A 21,709-nucleotide genomic window follows, 5' to 3' on the forward strand; every position below is an offset into this window, starting at 1 on the left:
GTTTGGGTCTGGCGAAATGGACTTATGAATATTTTTGTTAATAAACGATCAACTTACTATACTTTTTCCCGACTGTTCTTCCCATTCAGCAAGCGAACCTTTTTGCCAACAAGTTGGACTTCAGCCTCTAGCTCCATAGTCCAGGAGATAAGGTAATGGTCCGAGTTTCTAATTGTCAATAGTTGCTCACTTGCTTCCTATTTTTCACTGGTAAAACATGAACCCTTGTTTGTTAATAGATAATTACCCGCGGGAACTGCGACGGCTGGGGAGACAGAGTTTCGTGCCAAGCTTCGAAATGAGGAGTTCCCACAGGCTCTAAAACGAGGGGGAGGGGGCCCTTTATTTCGTGCATCGTCAAAACGAAACCGTGTTGTCTGTTTTCTGAATATGGTCGCGTGCGTCTTTCCCCCACGCTGGCCAACGCTGGCTATTGGTGATCAGTGATGTAGATTGGTGGCTGTCGCTTAATGGTTGGAAGTCAAGCCGTTTCCTCTGATCGGCAGCAAACGACAGACAGACACCAACGTTGGACCTTCCTAAGCAAGGATCGAGTAGAGTTTGGTCTCTGGGACGTTTAGTTTTAGGTCGTCTTCTTTCTCTTGGCGTCCTGGGCGTTTTCGCCTCCCCAACCCAAGCGATGTGCCTCATCGAGAATGAGAAAACCATCGGGGAATCTGACCTGGGTGTGTCTCGAAAAAAATATGTTGCTTGGCATTTTTGGTCATAATGAGCATTTGTTGGTGTTGTGCCAGACCGGCCCCCTCAATAGTCCCTTCTATCCGGTCGATGCATCTGTGGTCCGACGACATCAATGATCGCTTGTTGACTGCATTCAAGTGTGGTCAACAGTTGTTTGGCTGTTATTTCCCTACGATTGTCAAGATGTGACGTCGTTCGCTTATTGATGTCAATCAAGTAATCTCGCCTCTGCTAACGAATGCGTGTCAATATTGCGATATTCCTAGATTTCCCAAGGATAATATTCGTTCATCTGGCCAAGCACCGGATTCCCGGCTTGACAGCCGACCCTGTGGCCCGGCGACGATGTCTATAATGTCTCAAGCCAAGGTCTTGTCAAATGCTTCTTCAAATCAAGATACCCTTGGCGAAAAGCATCGGGTGAGGATATGTGCGCAGTGACATGTCTATCAATATCCGTGCAACCATTCCCAGCCTTCTTCATCCTCAGGCATACCTCCGCTCCGTGGTCGGGTTGTCAGCGGAGGGCACGTGTCTTCTTTCTCTCAACTGCGAATGGCTCCGCCGTGTCCACTCCGCTGCTTCTATCCCTGCATCACCCTCGTAAGCCTAAGACACCCGCTTGCCTTGGCAATAGGACATTGGTGGGGCCGCCCACCGTTCCGCTGAGAGACCAATGTTGAGCGTTTCCGTTTTCGTGCCGTTTCGTTGCGGTTGCTTTTGTTTGGCTACCTGCAGACTGGTGCAGATGCCTTGTTGTTTTGCAGCAATTGTCACAGATAAACCATGGATGGTTGTGATAATAAGTTGTGTCGCACTCCAACTTTTTGGGATTCACTATTATGTAATTGATTGCACTTGAAGCCTTGGCTTTTATCGCCAAGAGAAGAAAGATAGCGGCAGAATTGGATGGACCCTAGGGAGTCACCCTGTAGTCTTCAGACTGTTGAAGCATAGGCGAATGTACGCGTACGGAATATAGATGTATATGCCGTTGTATCATGTCGCCGTAGGCATAGATCTAAGGATCTCAATATGCAGCATGTTAGATAACAACCGAAAAGGCCCGAACAACACTTCAACTAGTATCCGCCCAGTTATCGTGATACATACATAGTTTTTTTTTTATCACCAACAACATCTGCGGACCCCACAGGGATCGTCCTTGGAAAAAGGCTTGAGAGTCTCTCTCAAAGCTTGAGGCCCTCTGATAATTCTAGGCCTAGACCGCGCTGCAATAGCAAGGGGGCTTGGCTGCGTCAAATGTTTGAAGCTGTGATCTTTCACCCCAGGATTTGTTGAATGCAGCCATCGAAGCCTGGGGAAATCTGACGCTTATGTCAGGGCTCTAAAGCCAAGACATGCCCTTGAAATTATGGTACGATGAGTTGAGAACCAACCTCGCATTGAGAGCTTTTCGGCCAAGTTCCATATCGCCAAGTTCTTGGTCAAGGTAGACATCGGTAATCATGTTTCGTGCTTGAACATCTGCGGCTGATAGCAATCAGGCCTATTGAGAATCGTGAATGCTTTGAATGGTCCGCATATGGGGCTCGGCTTACTACTTTTGAGGATTGATATCCGTATGTGTTCCGATTGAAAGCAAATGCCCGTGGGATCATCACCGAGCCCGAGCGCACATCTGCCGTGTGTCATTAGTCGTGGTGTTGAACTCCCGGTCTATAATCAGTCCGTGCCTGAGTCGTTGGACCCTTGTGACTTGAAGACCTCCCGATACCACTCCGTTCCCGGGCCTCGTTTTGCTGGCTTTGACCGCCGTTCCGTAACAGGGAGGCCGAACATCACAATCTTGGTGCCGAGAGTCTGATGTCGGGCCTGATGCTCAGTCCCGGCGCAAAATAATAGCAGTTTGTTCTACTGTACATCACTTCAATGGCATAGATGCGGCTGCGATTGAGCATGCTTCAATACGGCACAGTCATGCGGGCGAAAATTCTTTCCTTCTTCCTCTGGGCAGATGGCGGCTTTCCATTCGTTGTGTCTTTCGTGGTGTTGCGTTTTGTGGTGCTGCGTTTTGCAAAAGCAAAGCCCCCACGCATGTCTCATATCCGTAGCGAAATGCAGCGAAATGCTGTGATTACAGTCGCAACGCCGACACATCCGGGTTTATCCCCATCGCGAGAAAATATCTCCGCTGTTAAAGGCTCGCATTGGAGCCTCTTTCTGGAGACCGGGGCACCTCCGTGGGGAGTAGTCCCCGCTGTGTCCGCCCCGAGACAGTATCCGGAGGGCGGATCCAATAGAAAGAGATAAAGACCCGTTATTTTCCCCGTGAAAGCCTCACATGCGTCTGAAAGCCCAGTTAGTGGCCTGTAAGAGGACAATATCCTTGTGGTAACCATAAGCGCCCCGTCAAAGTGCCGTTTAGAGTGGGGCGGGCGAATCCTTTTGGTGTGTTGCGGCATACGGCGCTTCTTTGCTCTTCCTTGGTGTGAGCGTCTCCGCGTCCGGCGTCTCTTTGATCTGCGGCTCTGAATGAGGAAATGATTAGCATTTTGTTTCTGGTGAATAACCAAAACGGAGACGATCATGTGTCTCGTGAGTCGTAGAGAGTCGCATCTTTTGACAAGTTGTGTAATGGTAATGTGAAGCGAAGACAACAAGTATCGTGATTCGCCATCTCTCAAGTTGGAAATGCGGCTAAAGGGGTAGTGCAGAGATTTGAAAAGCATTATCAATATTGTGGGCCATTGTGAGAAAAAAGCCGACGATTTAAGCTTATTGTCACGTTCAAGGAGATCCCAGATGATCTGGTGGAGGAGAGATTACGTACCAAGTACCTTTCATGCTTGGTAGGCTTCTAGAAGCAGTGGAAGCTAGTCACGTGAGCGATAGGGAGCTGACAAGCGCAGTGATATTTGCCACCCAACTTGCATTCAAACCGTTAGTGCACTAACTTTCCACAAACTCGGCAAGTCTGTGGACCCCTGTGAGACAGAAGGCGCTAACGGTCAGGTACATGCCTCCAGCTAAGGCTTCCTCCAAACTCTGGGCAAAGATAAGACTCTGTGACTAACAGCATCAAGTCTTGCCAAGCGTGGCAGTGCCTGCACCTCATGCTTGGCGAATACTCGCAACAACATTCGACGAGACGAGAGAAACGCTGCCTAACGCGCCAAATACTCCAGCCAAACATATCTCGAGATCTGATCGACCCCAAGATCTCCCTGGTCAGAACAGTGGTCGGAGCGACAGAGTCTTTCCTCCGTGGTCTTGTCTCGTTGATAATGCGTCCCAATAAGACGGATAGACGGCTCTTCTGCGGCCTTGGTGCGATTGATTTTGAAAGTTTGCCTCAGAATCGTTTCATTGATGCCTACGCTAGATTTCACTACGACATTTCGACATGCAGAAAACAAGCCTCGTGCCATGGCATGGCAAGCATGGTTGGGACAGAGCGACAAACAGAAATTACCAAGCGAGGGAATACAAACCCAATGACGTGACAACCTTTGACAAAAATTATGTATGCCCAGACATGCCAATCTTGCTAAGTCGTCCGTCGACAAGAAAAATTACCGAAAAGGTCGAGGAGCAAATTATGGTGTGTCTTGGGTTGCAGAGGGGGGGTGTCTTCCCTCCATACCAACTCTCGTCTAACGTCGGTTCATTTTATGGGCCAATGCGCTGAATTGAACTCGGTTGCAAACGCTCCACCATAAACAGCCTTGAGCCTCAGAGCCTCACCAGGTGATGCTGAGCAAGGCTTCAAGCAAGGCTCAAGCAAGGCTTTGGTCTCCAAACCCCAGATGCACTGACGATATCTCATGACCGCTTATTTGGTCTTCCAAGCTCGAGTTCGGGTTCGGTGGTTCCTAAGCAAGCAATGACTCTGGTGAGCCTCTTATCCTGGTCTCCCAAGAATACCAAGCCTCAGCCAAGCCCTATACTGACCACTTAGAAAACCCAATTGAGACCGAGCCCGCCACGCCGCGTCACACTTGCTGCCCAGTCCCCAATGACGTGCGAACGACCCAGGCCCCCCCGCTCAAGAACCCCGACGCCCAGCTCTCCAACACCGTACGGCACCGTTCTGTACGGTTTTATCAAGACCAATCAGCAATCATCTCACCCCCTTGGGAAAACTGGGACCGGCGGTCCTCCACCGGGGTCGCACGGCCAAGCCCGGTGGTTGTTAATCGAATTTGGGGTGGTTTCTCAACAACAACAACCAAGGTTTCGCCTCAAAGCCAAGATCCTCGCTCTCAGTTCAGACCCCGCCTTTAAGGAAGCAGAGAAGGAAAAAATGGAAACGTCTTGGCGATGTGGAGTTTACTGGAGTATCAGCGATGGTCCTCCCCCGATGGTGACTTGAGCCAAGACTTTGAGAACACGAGATAAGCACTGCTCAAGATTGAGATGGACTTCTATAAGACTTCCCCATCTCCCCGCACGATATTCTTATTCTTTGGAACTCTCTCCCCAAAGATCTTTCTTCTGATCTTCAACCCTACGCCAAACGAAAGGCTTTCCTCTCTATTCTACAGGAAACCCCAGACATAGGCGTATGGACCCAACTATCTAGTTCAACCCCGACCCGATTTCCTCTCATCACGAAAAACACCTTCAAGCTGGCGCCCGCTAGCTTTGACCTTTACCATGGCTAAGCAGGACGATTCTGTGGACAACCATGTCTCGGGCCAGAGCAACGAGCCCATGAGCCGCCCAGCTCACGCCTTGACTTTTGATCAAGTCGTTCAGGAGCTTCAGACGGATGCTATGCACGGTCTTAGCTCTACTGAAGCCAAATCACGACATGAAAAGTTTGGCAACAACGATCTTGGTGACGCCGATGGTGTTCAGCCTCTAAAGATTATTATCGCCCAGGTTGCCAACGCTATGACACTGGTAAGTTTTATTTTACTACGTTCAAAACTGCCGCCCCCACACGTTTAAGCATATCTCCAATGGCTGAACTCTACTCCTACCCCTACACCACCACACACATTACCGGATCGGGCATCCCATGATTACTCCCTGCAACATGTACTGACGTCTGCCAAGGTGCTCATTCTTGCTATGGCCGTTTCTTTCGGTATCAAGTCATGGATTGAGGGTGGTGTCGTCGCCTTCATTATTGGTCTCAACGTCACTGTCGGTTTCTTTCAGGAATACTCTGCGGAGAAGACTATGGATTCGCTCCGAAACATGTCTTCTCCCACTGCTAGTGTTGTCCGTGATGGAGACGCCAAGGTTATTCCCTCTGTTGAAGTCGTTCCCGGTGATCTTGTGGAAATCAAGACCGGTGACACTATTCCTGCTGATATCCGGTGAGTAAATAGCTGTCCTTTAACTGGGTATTGCTAACATTTGCAGATTGATTGAGGCTGTCAACTTTGAGACTGATGAGGCCATGTTGACTGGTGAGTCTCTTCCCGTTCGAAAGAACGAGGATGATGTTTTCGATGACAACTGCGGACCTGGTGATCGTATCAACGTCGCTTACAGCTCCTCTACTGTCACCAAGGGTCGCGCCAAGGGTATTGTCTTTGCTACTGCTACATCCACCGAGATTGGTGCTATCGCTGCTGCTCTCCGAAAGAAGGACAGCAAGGTCCGCCCCGTCAAGCGTAAGCCTGATGGTTCTGCCAAGCCTCACCGATACCTCGAAGCCTACACTCTTACCCTTACCGATGCTGTTGGTCGTTTCCTCGGTGTTAACGTCGGAACTCCTCTCCAAAAGAAGCTATCCCGGCTGGCAATCTACCTCTTTGGTACCGCCGTTGTTTGTGCTATTATTGTCCTTGCTGCCAACGATTTCAATGCCTCCCAACAGGTTATTATCTACGCCGTCGCTACTGGTCTGTCCATGATTCCCGCCAGTTTGGTTGTCGTCTTGACCATCACCATGGCTGCCGGAACCAAGCGCATGGTTGAGCGTAACGTCATTGTTCGAAACCTCAAGGCCCTCGAGGCTCTTGGTGCTGTTACCGATATTTGCTCCGACAAGACTGGTACTCTTACCCAGGGTAAGATGGTTGCCCGTGGTGCCTGGACACCTGGAAAGGGTACTTATCTCGTCGAGAATGCTACCGAGGCCAACAACCCTACCATTGGTGAACTCCGCTGGTCTCGCCAGCAGCCTCATGAGCTTCCCCTCAAGACTGGCGGCGATGACTGCGGTGTTGTCACCTCCACCACTGGTCTTCTCTCTCAAAGCAAGCACTCCTTGACCAAGTTCCTTGAAGTTGCCTCTCTTGCCAACCTTGCTACCGTCAACGAAAAGAGCGGCGAGTGGCACGCCCGTGGTGACCCTACCGAGATTGCTATCCAGGTCCTCGCCTCTCGATTCGACTGGAACCGTCTCAAGCTCACCAGCCACGACTCCTCCAACCAGTTCAGTGAGATTGCCGAGCTTCCTTTCGACTCTGATGTCAAGCGCATGTCTGTCATCATGAAGGACAACCGAACCAACCAGCTCTTTGCCTACACCAAGGGTGCCGTCGAGCGCGTCATTGGTGCCTGTACTACTTACTGCCCCGAGGATGATGATGAGCAGGTTCCCATCACTGATGAGTTCCGTGAGCAGATTCTCCGCAACATGGAGTCTTTTGCTGGTATGGGTCTCCGTGTCCTGGCTCTCGCTTCCAAGCCCTACAACGTCGACATGAAGAAGGGTGACGAGATTGACCGTACCACTGTCGAGTGTGATCTCGTCTTCCGTGGTCTCGTTGGTCTTTACGATCCTCCCCGCCTCGAGTCTGCCCCTGCTGTCCGCGCCTGTCACCAGGCTGGTATTTCGGTGCACATGCTTACTGGTGACCACCCCGAGACTGCCAAGGCTATTGCTATCGAGGTCGGTATCCTGCCCACTCGCATGGACATGGTTGCCGAGGACACTGTCAACACCATGGTCATGACTGCTACCACTTTCGATGGTCTTACCGACGACGAAGTTGACCAGCTTCCTTTCCTCCCTCTTGTCATTGCCCGATGTGCTCCTCAGACCAAGGTTCGCATGATTGAAGCCCTTCACCGACGTGACAAGTTCTGCGCTATGGTATGTTTATTCTCTACTTTTTTCGATCATGACTAACGTAAATAGACTGGTGATGGTGTTAACGATTCTCCCTCGCTCCGCCGTGCTGATGTTGGTATTGCCATGGGTCAAGCCGGTTCCGATGTCGCCAAGGACGCCTCCGATATTGTTCTCAGTGATGACAACTTTGCTTCCATTGTCGCTGCCATCGAGGAAGGTCGCCGTATCTTTGACAACATCCAGAAATTCATTCTTCACGTCCTCGCCACCAACGTCGCTCAGGCCATCGTCTTGCTTGTCGGTCTCGTCTTCAAGGACCGAACTGGTCTTTCCGTTTTCCCTATTGCCCCCGTCCAGATCATGTGGATTATCATGGCTACCTCTGGTCTTCCCGACATGGGTCTCGGTTTCGAGCGTGCCGTTGCTGGTATCATGGAGCGACCTCCCATCTCCCTCAAGACTGGTGTTTTCTCCTTTGAATTCATCATTGACATGACTGTCTACGGTATCTGGATCGCTGCTCTTTGCCTTAGCTCTTTCGTTCTCCGCATGTACGCCTTTGGTGATGGTGAGCTCGGCGAGGACTGCAACGACACATACAGTGACAGCTGTGAGACCGTCTTCAAGGCCCGTGCTACCACCTTTGCCTGTCTTACCTGGTTCTCTCTCTTCCTTGCCTGGGAGATGATTGACAAGCGACGATCTTTCTTCCGCATGCAGCCCAAGTCCAAGCTCTACTTTACCCAGTGGATGCACGACATCTGGCGCAACCAGTTTCTCTTCTGGGCCATTATTCTTGGTGTCGTCACTCTCTTCCCTATCCAGTACATTCCCGTCATCAGCGACACCGTGTTCAAGCACAAGGGTATCACTTGGGAGTGGGCTATTGTCTTTATCGCTGCCGCTCTCTTCTTTGGCGGTATCGAGGCGTGGAAGTTTGCCAAGCGTGTCTACTTCCGTCACCAAGCCTCCAAGTCTCAAGGCACCGACTGGAAGGACATGGATCTTGAGCAGCGCACTTTTGGCGAGTACCTTACTCCTGACTCTAGCGAGGCCAGCGTTCGCCACGACTCTGAAAAGGTCAACGCTGGTGCTGCTCAGCGCCAAAACTCCAACAACGAGAAGAAGGCTTGAATGACTTGAATGAAAGGCTACACTATGCTAGATGAGGGGACGAAGCAGTTCAACGGCCGCGCGATGGACTTTGCTGAAACGCGAATAAAAGTGTAAGGGTTCGATCAAAAGGTGGAAGAGAAGGAGAAATAAACTTGAGCTCACTGGAATGTGAGTTCTCTACCAAGGAGGACCCAATCTGCCTCAACGTTGGCCGTTAATGAATGGAGGGAGGATATACCAGTTCCCGTTATTTATCTACTAGCATAAGGAGTAGTTCCTAATAATGAAGTTAAATGTTTAACATATGTTCAGTGATGTTGAATTGATGGAGCGTGGTTCATTAATTGTCACTGTCGCATCTGACTCAATTGTTTGTCATTGCAAAAGTAGTTCATTAATTGTCTGACACGAGTACGAGTGTCGTAATCCGTGTTTCTGATACGTCCACAATGTCCGTGCCATAAATCCTACAAGATCGACATATAACTAGGGCTTACTCTCCAGACTATATCTTGACGACTCAACATCTTGATTGCTTTTCTTTTTTTACTACTCATCAAAATGACAGACTCGACCAAACAAAAGAGGGAAATGAAGGTTCTATCCCTAGGCCTTCCCCGCACAGGCTCTGCTTCAATGGCAGAAGCCCTTACCATCTTGGGCTACAAAAACGTTTACCACGGTACCCATACTATCGACCGTCCAGAAGACTGGGCAATTATGGAACGCGCATGTGACGCCTCATTCACCAATTTACCGTCTTATACGGGTCGACCGTTTACCCGCGAGGAATGGGATGAGCTCTGGGGTCATTGTGAAGCTACCACGGATGTAGCATCTATTTTCGCACCGCAGCTCATAAAGGCATACCCCGATGCGAAAGTTATACTGGCGATACGCGACTTTGAACCATGGTTCAAGAGTGTCGATCAAAGTGTTTTACAAAACCTCTGGAATCCGATTGCGCAGTTTAGTATAAATGTACTCGAACCCATCCTCGGTTCCGCAATGGGTCGATCAGCGAGGAAGCAAATGCTGGGTTTATTCCAAGCGTCAACAGTTGAAGAAGCACGCGCCAACGCAAGAGACACTTATGACAGACATCACCGGGTGATCAAAGAGATGGTTCCTGAGGGACAATTGTTGGAGTACCGCATGGGACAGGGTTGGGGACCTGTTTGTGAGTTTTTGGATAAGCCTGTGCCTGACAAGGAGTTTCCTTGGGTTAATGAGGCGGCCGAGTTGAAGAGGGCTATTAGAGCAAAGGTGAATAGGAATATTAAGGCGGCTGCGATGGTGGTTTTGCCTTGGATTGGGGCTATTGGTGTTGTTGGAGTTGGGGCTTGGATGGTGTATAAGCGGTGATGGGATGTCGTTGGATTTGTGTTTGGTGGTTGCAGCACATGGAATGTTACACAGTCAGCCACAGAGCCTCCAACCAAGTTTTGATCCTCTTACGTAGTACAACATGAAGGGATTACCCAAGTTGGAGACCTAGACCATATTTACACCGTATCTTCCGTAGCAAATGATCCGCGGAATCCTCACTTTGCCTCCCATCGTGGTCATGTCCCTTCATACCAAAACGACATGCATCACGATACTTCTTCCCACACTCCTATCGATGCGGCTCGCGCACCTCCTTCTGCTTTGAAGAAACATCTTGGTGAGCCTTCAATTGAGCATGATTATCCTCATGAGAGTTCGACCAAGAGACACTCTTCTGTTAGTCACCAGGAGGAACACTACAACCTTAACTAGAGGCGACGGAATATGTAATTGGAGATGACCAGAATAGCGAATAAGAATTTATTATACTATGACTACCAAACTGACTGATAGTGAATACGTGAGATGCATTGTATTGCCAGCTGTCCTGATAAGCTTCTCCGGTATTCGTAATTTCCGGCATTCCGCTCCGCCCCGGCTTCATCGACCGGACGCTATTCCTGATGGAGCAACTCCGCGCCGGATCACGCCGGCGATGCACCGCCAACCTAATTTTACGACCCGATGCAGGAACATAGTTCTGATACTGGTATACCAGACTTTAGTTCTAGACGTGTCAGATGAGATGGTCAAGTGATCATTATTGGATCCCGGATGTCAACCGGAAGCTGTTGGGGGAGGCCTTGTCTTTCTGGGTGGATTGTACCGGATGAATTGGACATGATCTGAGGGTATGGTTATCCAATGCCATGTTTCAATTGATGTCAATTGGTATCTCCTGAATAATCACCATCATAAAGAAAACCTCTCCCATGATCCCATTCAACCTCTTCACAGTCCCGGTCTATTTCTCCCCGATGGATCCCACTCCACCACAGACCCTTCATCTAACTGGTGCGGTTAAATGCAATCTATCTACTCTGGCTAAATTGAAAGACAAGAAAATGTCAAGCGCTCCCGTCATGACAAGCTAGACCAAGTCTCTAGCGTGTTGAGTCTCAATATCATGGCTTGTTGATTGGCGAGGTTAAAAGTGAAGCTGAGATTATTATCATCGCAGCTCTGCTCTACTCTAGTCGCACACCCCCCACGGCATGATGATGGGACATGATCTGAAGAAGAGAAAGGAAAGAGAAAATTGTGAATGGCCATGTGATCATGTCTGTTCATCCGTGGGTATATGAACTGTACAGGTCTCCTCTTTATCAGCAGATTTCATTTGGAGATGAATCAACTCATGATAAACAACTTCAGGCTATTCTAATATTTTTTTTTTTTTTTAACTCTGTTGCGAACTTGGCTGCGGTGACATTGTTTATCGCAACTCCACATTGTGACACTCACTTGACGTTGGGGTCCATATAAGAGAGAGGGGACACTCCCACCTTGACATACGATTGACGACTCTACTCTTTCATCAATCCTCCAACTAAAGTCAATTCCTCTCGTCAGCTTTTTCTCATAAACCTCACAATATAGACAAAATGTCCAGCGTATGTTGTCCCAAATGATACCCCGCCATACCCGACAACCCCTCATGACGTCGAATGTTAGCTGACCCCTCATAGAATCTCTCCTTCGTCCTTAACAAACCAGGCGACGTCTCCTTCGAGGAACGTCCCAAACCATCCCTCGCAAGCCCTCACGATGTCCTCGTCGCCGTCAACTACACCGGTATCTGCGGTTCCGATGTCCACTACTGGGTCCACGGTTCCATCGGCAAGTTTGTCGTTGAGGACCCCATGGTTCTAGGCCACGAGTCCGCTGGAACAGTCGTCGAGGTCGGCGAAAAGGTCAAGACCCTCAAGGCCGGTGACCGCGTCGCTCTCGAGCCCGGATACCCATGCCGTCGTTGCCAGAACTGCCTCGCTGGCAAGTACAATCTCTGTCCTGATATGGTCTTTGCCGCTACACCACCTTATCACGGTACTTTGACTGGTTTCTGGTCTGCTCCCGCCGATTTCTGCTTCAAGCTTCCTGATAATGTGTCACTTCAAGAGGGTGCTTTGATTGAGCCTCTTGCTGTTGCCGTTCATATCGTCAAGCAAGCGCGCGTCAAGCCTGGTGACTCTGTTGTCGTTATGGGCGCTGGTCCTGTCGGTCTTCTCTGTGCGGCTGTCGCAAAGGCCTACGGTGCTTCCAAGATTGTCAGTGTCGATATTGTTCAGAGCAAACTCGACTTTGCCAAGGACTTTGCTTCCACGCACGTATACGCCTCTCAGCGCATCGCGCCCGAGGAAAATGCCAAGAACATTTGCGATCTGGCTGGTCTACCCGACGGTGCCGATGTTGTTATCGATGCCAGCGGTGCTGAGCCCTCAATCCAGGCTTCTATTCACGTACTCAAGAATGGTGGCAGCTACGTGCAGGGCGGCATGGGCAAGGCCGATATTACTTTTCCCATCATGGCTTTCTGCATCAAGGAGGCCACCGCAAGTGGATCATTCCGGTACGGCGCTGGTGATTATCCTCTTGCTGTTGAGCTTGTCGCTACTGGCAAGGTTGATGTCAAGAAGCTCATTACTGGTATCGTCGACTTTAAGCAGGCCGAGGAGGCTTTTAAGAAGGTCAAGGAGGGTGAGGCGATCAAGGTTCTTATCAAGGGTCCCAATGAGCAGTAGATGATAAAAGAGATGAGCGATGAATGAATGACTACGAAAATAGGATCTGGGGGTGATGATGGGCGTTGGGATTGTCTTTGGTCTAGGTAGACGTAATATTATAGCATCAATGGCATGCAATTAATGAACCATGTCTGTCTCAGACTTTCTGCGCCTATAAACGTGATTGTACGAGATGTTACTGTGCTGTGGATTAATAATCACACAAAATGATCCTGAGCTTGACCTAGTTCAGTAGATGCAAGGGAAGAATCTTGCCGGTTATCCTTGTCAAGTTACGAATAGCCTCATTCATCCATTCAATTCCGCACTCTGCCCATCATGTTCCGCCCACACACACTAGTTCAAACGGCTGGACAGCACAGCCGAAACATCCACTTTAGCTCCTACTCTCGTCACGATCTCGACTCTTTTTAATGAGATGAGTTATTCTTTTACAACAGTAAAGAGTACAAATCCTCTTTCACTAGAAGTACTTACAAACTTACGTTTGACGCGGAATTATAGATACTATATACTCTATACTGTATCACCACCTCATCAAGGGAGAGAGATTTCTTTCAGAAAAATGATCGACACGACATGGGTCTTGAATCCTTCATGCATGCATCTCAAAGCTGTCTCTAACCAATCATGATCGACCAACTCGCGCAGCTTTCTCTTTTAGACATACTCACATTCCTCACTTGGGTCAGCCCACTTACACCGTATGTACATTTTCATCAAGAGTCAGTTTTTAAATAGGAGAAGAAGTGGTTTCTAAACGAAAACGCCTCGTCAATATGTTCAAGTCAGTGATGCCTTTGTCGCACAACCCAAACATTACTAACTATCGATTCCAAACGCCACTCCGCTTGGTCCAAGTATGTATAGTCGGCATTTGTCTCCGTTGCCAGCCTTGTACAGGGGTTTGAGAGACAGGGTATGATTGGGCTTGTTTAGTCTCAAACATGAGTGTCGGTGGTGGTCACAAAGATCAAGTCAAGTCCAGTCTATGAGTAGTTCACTCTACAGGATACTCAAGGGTCACAAGAAGTCAACACTGTCCCTCAACATGTAAGAAGATATATTTCTCTGTCCAATTTGAGGCCTTCCAGGAACAAATCTCCCCTTCAAACGCCTTCTCCCTGATCCACCACACTTGTACGCCCAACGGCGCTGGTCAAGCTTGTTTAATGGACAGCTGAGTTGCGGCTGAAGGACGCTAAGGCAAGCCATCCGCCAGGGGTCCTTGAACATGAATCTGCCTTGTCTTGTCTAAGAGGTGGTGAGTGAGTCAAGTATTTGAATGGGGGTATAAGGCTGCCAAGCTGCCCTTTCTTTGTAGTCTCTCATTCTGCTCAGAACTTATACTGTTATTATCACATTGTATTCTTGTGACTTGCAAGATGACTCAACAACCACAAACTGAGGGAGACCATGTTCTCCAGACACCTCTATGGATTGTAATTATCCGCGCCTTTCAGTTTCTGGTGTCTCTCATCATCGTCGGTCTTTGTGGCTGGATGATCCATGATGCCGGACTCCCAGAAAACTCTCTCTGTATTGCTATTGTAAGTCACCTACCTTGCGTGTTTCAACAACACTGACACCTCACAGGCAGTCCTCACCTGGATAATAGTCGTCTACTCCATCTTGACAGAAAAACTTCCCGCCCTTCGAAGCTTATACCACATCATCGCTGTCCTCTGCCTTGACGCACTGATGCTCATTCTCTGGCTCGCCGCCTGGGCTGCTACCGCCTCTCGCCGAGCCAAGTATGTTGTGCCTGTCAACGTGGGTAACTGCGTCGATGATGGCAGTCTCATCGACAGCAAGAACTGCAGTGTATTTTTTAAACGTGATGGAGAGAATGTCATTCTTTTCAAGACTGGTCTGGCCATCTTGGCTGCCATCGCTGGTTTGGGAGCCTTGGTCTGGTAAGTTGTGCCTTGTCCTCATATTTGACATATACTAATTGAGATGTAGGATTCTGTTTATTGTTACTTTTGTTTGGAGTCTTGTCATGTTTCTTCAAGGACGCAAGCAAGGTCGTTTCGCTATTGATCTCTCTGGCCCGACAAACAACTACCAAATGGAGCCCAAGACTGAAGCTCAGGTTAATGTCCAGCCTCAACCTGTCCAAGCTGCACCTCAATACCAGCAGCAGCAGCAACAACAACCTGCTCCTGGACAGTTCCAACAACAGCAGCAATATCCTCCCCAGCAACAACAGCAATACCCTCCTCAACAACAGCAGTACCCCCCTCAAACAACTCCCTCTCCATACCAACCTACCCAGAGCCCATACCAGCAACAAGGCGCTTACCCTCCTCCTCCCGTATCGCCTTATGATCCTCAACAAGGTCAGCAGCAGAATTATGCACAGTATCCTCCCCAGCAATACCACGAAGTCCCTGGTACTACATCGTCGCCACCTCCTCAACAGCAGCCTTATCCTGCTCAGCAGTAAATGAAATGAGAAGGAAATAATGGATTGATGAGATGTTTGAAGCGTGGTGTAGTTTTAGTCTTTCGTTTAGCTTTTGATACCAATTATATGCATTTAGGAACGCAACTAAGCTCTTCATGCTGCTATCCGTTGTGAACATAAGAGTCGAAATTAGTTGGTCGGTTTGGTTTATGCTGTTTAGATCAGACTTTATTTTTTTTATTCTTGTGTCCTACAGCTTACCCCCCTCCCCCAGTCTTACTTTCTCATTGCTTTCACTACACATCTCACTTTGACTCTCAGCGCCCTGTATCGTTCCCGGTTCGCCTTTGTGCCAGGGTAAAGCGATGACCTCGGCTTAGGATGCAAAGACAAAATAACATAAAAATAGTCTAAACAGCATAAATTAAGATATTAAAATGAAAAAGAAGAAAAAAATCTAAAGACTTCAATCTAAACAACATAAATTGACCAACCAATTTCATCTCAGACCAACCTTTTTATTACCCAAGACACCGATCCAACTTTCCCACATTATCCACATCTTCAATTTTCAATCTTCATACTTCTCAGCTTCTTAATCATCGTATTCGAAGCCTACCCATGCAAAAATGACTGCAGCAGAGTCAAACCATGTTACACTAGGGTGTCTCTCGGCTACCGAGGCAACAGCAACAGAAAATTCTCTGCACATACGCTTCTCGGGAGCGCAGTTGAGCCACTTGACTTTCGCACGGCTAAACCCACCGTCAATATTATTGACTGGGTCCGGGCAATAGCCATCCTCGTCGTCACGATACCAATCTTCGACCCATGCAGGGCTCAGTGATTTAGTCATACAAACTGTGTCCTCGTCCAGGGCTTCCTCGTCGTAGTCATAGGGCCACTTACGCCCCCAGCGCCCTTGGGTATTGTTGGCAATTTCCTCTAGGCGTTCAAGCTCCATCTCTTTCAATTCGCGTTGGCTTTCGACATATTGTGAATCGTCGAGTACCGTGCCAACACGGACTCCGCGGAGGTTTCGTTTGAGGGCTTGGTAAACTAACAAGTCCATGCCTTTAAGCATATGATGGATGTACTCGTAGGATGACCTGGATGTGTGAGGGTATTGATTAGTGCATGAGAAACCGAGGATGTATTCTAGCATAGCCTGTTAGCTGTAAACTCGCGAATGACCGAGGCTACTTACGTTCTCCAGTGGATTTCATTTTCTCAATAAGCTTCACAAGACCTGTATAGAAGTCAAGTGATTCCTGATCAATAACCTTCAGTTCATTTGCCATGAGACATGGGGTGTAGTCTGTCCCCAGAAGCCTGTACGTCAACGTCAACCTGTGACCCTCAGTAATCGGGAGAACTTCGTGCTCGCGATCAGAGATGAAAGCAGCCCACTGGACAGTGTTTGGATGTTGAGATGCCCAGTCGAATTTGACTTGTCGATCTCTATGCCGAACCGCAAGCTGTCCTCCTTTGTGTGGGACAGGGAGACAAATCACCAGTGTACCCATCTGGCGATCTAATAGTGGATTGTCGACATAAGTCTCAGACCTGCCAGAGGAAGCAGAGTATACCTGTGAGATTTGTGAGCAAATGTAAATATAGTCGTGAAATGGAAACTCACGTCCAGCTTGCACAGCTCAGCCTTGACTGCGATCTCATCTTCTTCCTGATGTCTGGCCCAATGTGTGCTCCAAGGCAAAGTCTGATTGATCGCTGCGAGGATGCCATGCACATAAGGGCTGAAGTTAGTAAAAAAGTCGTCAGCATCCATCGTGGCAGGGCCATTCAGCAATGCATTGAACGAGTCCTGGGAGGCACCGTCGGTCAATGGAAATCTCAAAGTATGACATTGTCCATTCGTTTTGTCGGCCCATTGAATAGCAAGCTTGCCAATGTCTTGAACATGGCCCCCTATGGCAAAAACACCCTTTTTCCTGATTGCGGAGGATACATCTTTTAGAAGGTCCTCGACCGAAGGGTCCTTGACTGAAAGGGTCTCGACTGAAAGGGCCTCGACTGAAGAGGCCTCGACTGAAGGGCCATCGACTGGAGCTCCCTGATATGGAAGATCCATTTCCATTGGTTGGGGTTCCATTTGGGATTCCATTGTGAGCTCAAGATGTGTAGTCTTGTTGTCTTGGGTGTTTAGATGAGAGGAATGATTCCCAGCAGATGAGATGGGACGGGGCCTTATATACTCATATGGTCTTTCTTTAAGTTTAGATAATGTCTTAGACTTCCTTCACTCTGAATTCTCATTTACTTTCCATGATGAATTTTATCGAGTATGCTCCAGGCAGACTTAGGCAGAAAAGACTATTGTGTGGTGTCTCTGAATTGGTGACCGTGGGTTGGCTGCCCGACCAAAGCCTCAGTGAATAACAAAATTGGCCGCAGGAGCACAGAGACAAAATCATTAGGTCAGTTTATACTATTTGGATCATACTTTTTATAAATTTATTTTTGTCGCCTAAAGCTTACAGTGCAGGCGTTTTTGCATGTATAGTTAGGCAACTGCTGTATCAATCACGTATGTGTTATAACCGGAAAAGTTAAATCTCCAACTTTGATGCCTTGAGCTTTCAATGTACATAAACTTTAATTAATGAACCTAAAAATGATGTTAAGTTGGTCGTGATGCTGTGTAGATTTCGCATTAGACTTCGAGGGATACCCATATCAAGTGTACTTTATTCGGACATTCCCAAAATAGAAGGCGGTCAATGCTGTCAAAACCCATTCAATCATGGGCTCACCTCACCATCTCAGCATCCCGCGAGCTCCAGCTCCTCGTCTGATAGCTTCAGTCGCTTGCTCTAACGATTGTACCACGATCATTACGACCACCTAAATAAAATACAATACCGATACTCGAATCCCTCCCTGTCTTCCTCCCAGGTCACAATGGCCACCTCAAACCCCCCAATGCCTCAAGAGAAGCTCGGCGTACCATCTCGAAACCCTCTACCTCTATCTGCGTCGCAAGAAGCACAAGTCCGAGATATCTTTTACCAAAAAGTCCGAAAAGAATGCGCCGACGAGATTAAGGGTGTGTTTTTCTCCCATTGGCGGCGGCAGCGGCAGCAGCAGCACCTCACGCATACCTTTTACAATCACGCCTTTACAATCACAATACTAACACTTTTCAGCATTTGCTGCATGCGCTCTAGGCCGAACCTTTACAGTATCATTCGCTTGCCGAGCCGAACACCGCGTCATGAACAATTGCATGAAGATCCACGCCACACAAGCAGCCCACGACGAAGCACGAGAGGAGTGGTTCGCTTTGAGGATAGAACGACAGAAAGAAAGAGAAAAGAAAGCTAGAGTTGCTCAAGCTCAAGAAGAGTTTATGCGCGAGTGGTGGGGATTACCTGAGCATGTGAGGTTGTCGAAACAAAAGGAGATGGAGCAGAGAGGGGAAAGGATACATGGTCTTACAGCAAAGGATCGACCGAGGAATTGACATCACATAAAATGGAAGAGGGTTAGCATCTGTGGCGTTTGGGGGTTTACGGGATATCTACGCTACTATACGGACAAGAGGGGAGGGCATTGTACGAATATAAAAGGCGAGATGTGATGTACCAAGAATTGTACTATATAGTCCTGCAGCGATGACATTCGACTGGACAAAGATGTATGGAGTGATTAAAGAGCATGCAGCCAGTACTATTATCACTCGATGTTGAAACAGGCCTGCCTCAATACCCCGAGATCATCATGGATACTTCTCAAGAGGGCAAGAAACAAATTGTGACGAGTTAATTACCGCCCAGCCTCTCTTAATAGCTTATAGTGACCTAGTCTATAGTCTTTTAGTGGTTGATATGATGGTTCCTGTATGCGACGATAGGGTTACATGCATCAAGCGGTCAACAATCGTTTCAATATCTGGACTCAATTAATGAGGAATATAGTCTTTTCAATCATATCCTAATATTCTAACTAGATCTTTCTTTTTAATACACCAACAAAAGCAAAGTCTACATTGTATTCTCACCCTTCTATTAATTCTCAGCTCCTACAAACTCAGACAGTCTTACTACATTCCATCACATCAAATCACCCGCCCATCATCTTCACCAAACCCAATAGAATCCATCCCCGTCCAACCCAAGTCATTTATGATCTCAACCAATTATACTTGTTCTTCCCCTCACTACAGCGCGTCTCCAGGGCGCTTAGCATGGCTGCTGCAGTGTGATTGTCTCGCCGATTGGTTGACAGGGGTCTTTGGAGGGGATGCTATTTTCGTGACCCCCTTGTTCAAGTGTTAGTCGGAGCGCTTAACAAGAAGAATAGGAAGAGAATATAATATTGATCATATTCTTTTCGGTATCTTGTTTCTTGGTCTTTTTTTTTTTTGTTTATTGCTGTTTTGTTCTGTTTGTTTTTTTTGAAACATATTACTTTTGTGGATTGATCATGAAGCGGTAGCAGCAGCAGCATCAACAGCAACTTTACACTGTCTTTTTGATACCCCGGGTTTTATATCCCCTCTTCTTTTGAGAAGAAGTCGCATTTTTGAGAGAGAAACTGTTTAATACGGAAAATGTCTACTCCAACCCCAGGAGGGTTCTCGCTATTCCCGAACCCAAACTCTTCCAAACCACCACCAACTTCACGGAACCAAACTCCTCGACCTCGTCGTTCGGAATCTCGTGAACGGGATTTACGATCTGTTACACCACAGGCCATGGCTTCTGAAACACCTGAGCCTGTCTCGCCGCCGAGAAATGGACGACAGACGCCACAGAATAGGTCCCAGACACCTCAGAGATCTCAAACACCACAAAACAGATCACAGACGCCTCAAAGTACATCACCACAGAATAGATCACATACCCCAATCGAATTCGATCCTATTCGCCAACAAGCTGAACCAAAACCTGTCAAAGTCCAAAGACCAAGGCCAACCGTCCAAATCCCAGGTCGTGCTGATACAGGCAACATCCAAGGCCCCACGCTCGTCCGCAGCAGCAGTGATCGATCACGAAGTTCCATAGCGAAACCTCCTCTGGGTGGTGAATCCACTGCGCAACCTCTTCGATCCATCTTTCCAGCGTATAACCCAGACTTGCCGCTGAACCAGCAAAATTATGTTCCCACAGAGACTCGACCTGCCGAAATCCCACGAGCAGTTATTAGTCGGCAGACATACCATGAAACACCAGCCGGAGCTGCACCTCGAAATGCGCCTGTTCGAAGTCCTATTATTAGTCCCATGAGCATTCAATCTACGCAGCCTTCGTGGCCTCATCGTGCTGTTCAGCAACAGGAGCCCCCTCTAATTCCGACGGTTAGTTCGAATGAACTTCTCAAGAGTTACTGGAAAGTTGCGAATGGATGGCAGGCTTCACCATCAGAGGGAAGAGTGTACTGCATGAAGTTGACGCAGGAAAAAGATGCGCCTGTTTACAGTCTTTCGTCTGCGACACAGCCTTTTTATAACCTGCGCTTGGATCCAACTTCGGCATCGGCATATGTGACTCTTACGAGACATGACCCCAACAAACCTTACAAAGCACCCAAGCCTGAAGCAAGTTCTTCAGCGAGCAGTATTATTAGTGGTGTTGTCGGACACAGCTCGGGAAGCAAAGTCACCGACACGAAGCATTGGCAAGAAGCTCTTACTACGACTCTGGAAGAAGAGACGCGAAGACATCCCCCCAACGATGGTCTCGTTGCACTTCTTATGCCTACACCAGCTACAAAGATGGCCATTGAGAGATCCCAAGATCCTGCGTCTGTTATGCTAGCAGAGAGGGAATGCGCCCGTCTTGTGTGGGACGAAGATAGTTCCCATCACTTCCTCGTCCATCCCGCCCTCGCAACACCTTTCTGCGTCACCATCGAGCGATCCCCCTCATGGTCTCGTGTAGAGTACACACTCGAACACAACGAATCACCCCAACATCTCGCCAAGCTTACCCGCGACGGCACCGGCAGCGGCTGGTTAGAGATTGACACAGGCATCGCCTCAAAGATAGAGTCATACTTTATCGTCGACGTAGCAGTCACAGCACTTCTCCTCGTAGCCCAAGGCGACGAAAAGAACAATCCCATCACAGAAGCCTTTGAGCCTCCACCACCTCTGATCCTCACAGCCAAGCAAGAAAAGCGTCTTAGCAAGCTAGGCAAGCGCGAGGAAAAGAAGAGCAAGAAGCGCAACATGGAAGCGTTTGAGATTGACGTCGAAAGTCAAGATGAGAGTCTCGGCAAGGGCAAGAAAGAGAAGGAAGACAAGTTACCCTTTTTGCTTCGGGTGATTGTCAAGATTGTCAAGGGTCTTTTTGCTTGTTTTATCTGGTTGTTGACGATAAGTTTCCGATGTGTTGGGTTTGCGTTTAAAGGGTGTTGTGGGTGCCTCGCGTCAAAGTATTAATG

At 48.4% G+C, this 21,709-nt stretch overlaps 9 protein-coding genes across 9 annotated transcripts; 7 read left to right on the top strand and 2 right to left on the bottom strand.

Moving 5' to 3' along the window:
• Positions 1 to 2,504: 2,504 nt before the first annotated feature.
• FPOAC1_007789 (uncharacterized protein) lies at positions 2,505 to 3,282 on the bottom strand (the record flags this gene model as incomplete). Its single annotated transcript, XM_044852239.1, has 3 exons — positions 2,505 to 2,610; positions 3,131 to 3,194; positions 3,249 to 3,282. 3 exons carry the CDS (start codon positions 3,280 to 3,282, stop codon positions 2,505 to 2,507), a joined length of 204 nt encoding a protein of 67 aa, XP_044704909.1.
• A 1,267-nt stretch (positions 3,283 to 4,549) lies between these two features.
• On the top strand, positions 4,550 to 5,038 carry FPOAC1_007790 (uncharacterized protein; the record flags this gene model as incomplete). Its single annotated transcript, XM_044852240.1, has 2 exons — positions 4,550 to 4,558; positions 4,625 to 5,038. The coding sequence occupies 2 exons, from the start codon at positions 4,550 to 4,552 to the stop codon at positions 5,036 to 5,038; spliced, it is 423 nt and encodes a 140-aa protein (XP_044704910.1).
• Positions 5,039 to 5,322: 284 nt separating this feature from the next.
• Positions 5,323 to 8,836, top strand: FPOAC1_007791 (uncharacterized protein; the record flags this gene model as incomplete). Its single annotated transcript, XM_044852241.1, has 4 exons — positions 5,323 to 5,571; positions 5,728 to 5,993; positions 6,040 to 7,723; positions 7,769 to 8,836. The coding sequence occupies 4 exons, from the start codon at positions 5,323 to 5,325 to the stop codon at positions 8,834 to 8,836; spliced, it is 3,267 nt and encodes a 1,088-aa protein (XP_044704911.1).
• A 543-nt stretch (positions 8,837 to 9,379) lies between these two features.
• Positions 9,380 to 10,579, top strand: FPOAC1_007792 (uncharacterized protein; the record flags this gene model as incomplete). The annotated part of the gene is made up of 2 exons (XM_044852242.1): positions 9,380 to 9,998; positions 10,344 to 10,579. 2 exons carry the CDS (start codon positions 9,380 to 9,382, stop codon positions 10,577 to 10,579), a joined length of 855 nt encoding a protein of 284 aa, XP_044704912.1.
• Positions 10,580 to 11,751: 1,172 nt separating this feature from the next.
• On the top strand, positions 11,752 to 12,888 carry FPOAC1_007793 (uncharacterized protein; the record flags this gene model as incomplete). Its single annotated transcript, XM_044852243.1, has 2 exons — positions 11,752 to 11,760; positions 11,836 to 12,888. 2 exons carry the CDS (start codon positions 11,752 to 11,754, stop codon positions 12,886 to 12,888), a joined length of 1,062 nt encoding a protein of 353 aa, XP_044704913.1.
• A 1,388-nt stretch (positions 12,889 to 14,276) lies between these two features.
• On the top strand, positions 14,277 to 15,340 carry FPOAC1_007794 (uncharacterized protein; the record flags this gene model as incomplete). The annotated part of the gene is made up of 3 exons (XM_044852244.1): positions 14,277 to 14,441; positions 14,488 to 14,807; positions 14,857 to 15,340. The coding sequence occupies 3 exons, from the start codon at positions 14,277 to 14,279 to the stop codon at positions 15,338 to 15,340; spliced, it is 969 nt and encodes a 322-aa protein (XP_044704914.1).
• Positions 15,341 to 15,896: 556 nt separating this feature from the next.
• On the bottom strand, positions 15,897 to 17,426 carry FPOAC1_007795 (uncharacterized protein; the record flags this gene model as incomplete). Its single annotated transcript, XM_044852245.1, has 3 exons — positions 15,897 to 16,459; positions 16,509 to 16,890; positions 16,941 to 17,426. The coding sequence occupies 3 exons, from the start codon at positions 17,424 to 17,426 to the stop codon at positions 15,897 to 15,899; spliced, it is 1,431 nt and encodes a 476-aa protein (XP_044704915.1).
• A 797-nt stretch (positions 17,427 to 18,223) lies between these two features.
• Positions 18,224 to 18,785, top strand: FPOAC1_007796 (uncharacterized protein; the record flags this gene model as incomplete). The annotated part of the gene is made up of 2 exons (XM_044852246.1): positions 18,224 to 18,368; positions 18,469 to 18,785. The coding sequence occupies 2 exons, from the start codon at positions 18,224 to 18,226 to the stop codon at positions 18,783 to 18,785; spliced, it is 462 nt and encodes a 153-aa protein (XP_044704916.1).
• Positions 18,786 to 19,874: 1,089 nt separating this feature from the next.
• On the top strand, positions 19,875 to 21,707 carry FPOAC1_007797 (uncharacterized protein; the record flags this gene model as incomplete). Its single annotated transcript, XM_044852247.1, has 1 exon — positions 19,875 to 21,707. One exon carries the CDS (start codon positions 19,875 to 19,877, stop codon positions 21,705 to 21,707), a length of 1,833 nt encoding a protein of 610 aa, XP_044704917.1.
• Between the last annotated feature and the right edge of the window lie 2 nt (positions 21,708 to 21,709).

This window comes from Fusarium poae, chromosome 3, assembly GCF_019609905.1.
Source record: "Fusarium poae strain DAOMC 252244 chromosome 3, whole genome shotgun sequence".
NCBI classification, from domain to species: domain Eukaryota; kingdom Fungi; phylum Ascomycota; class Sordariomycetes; order Hypocreales; family Nectriaceae; genus Fusarium; species Fusarium poae.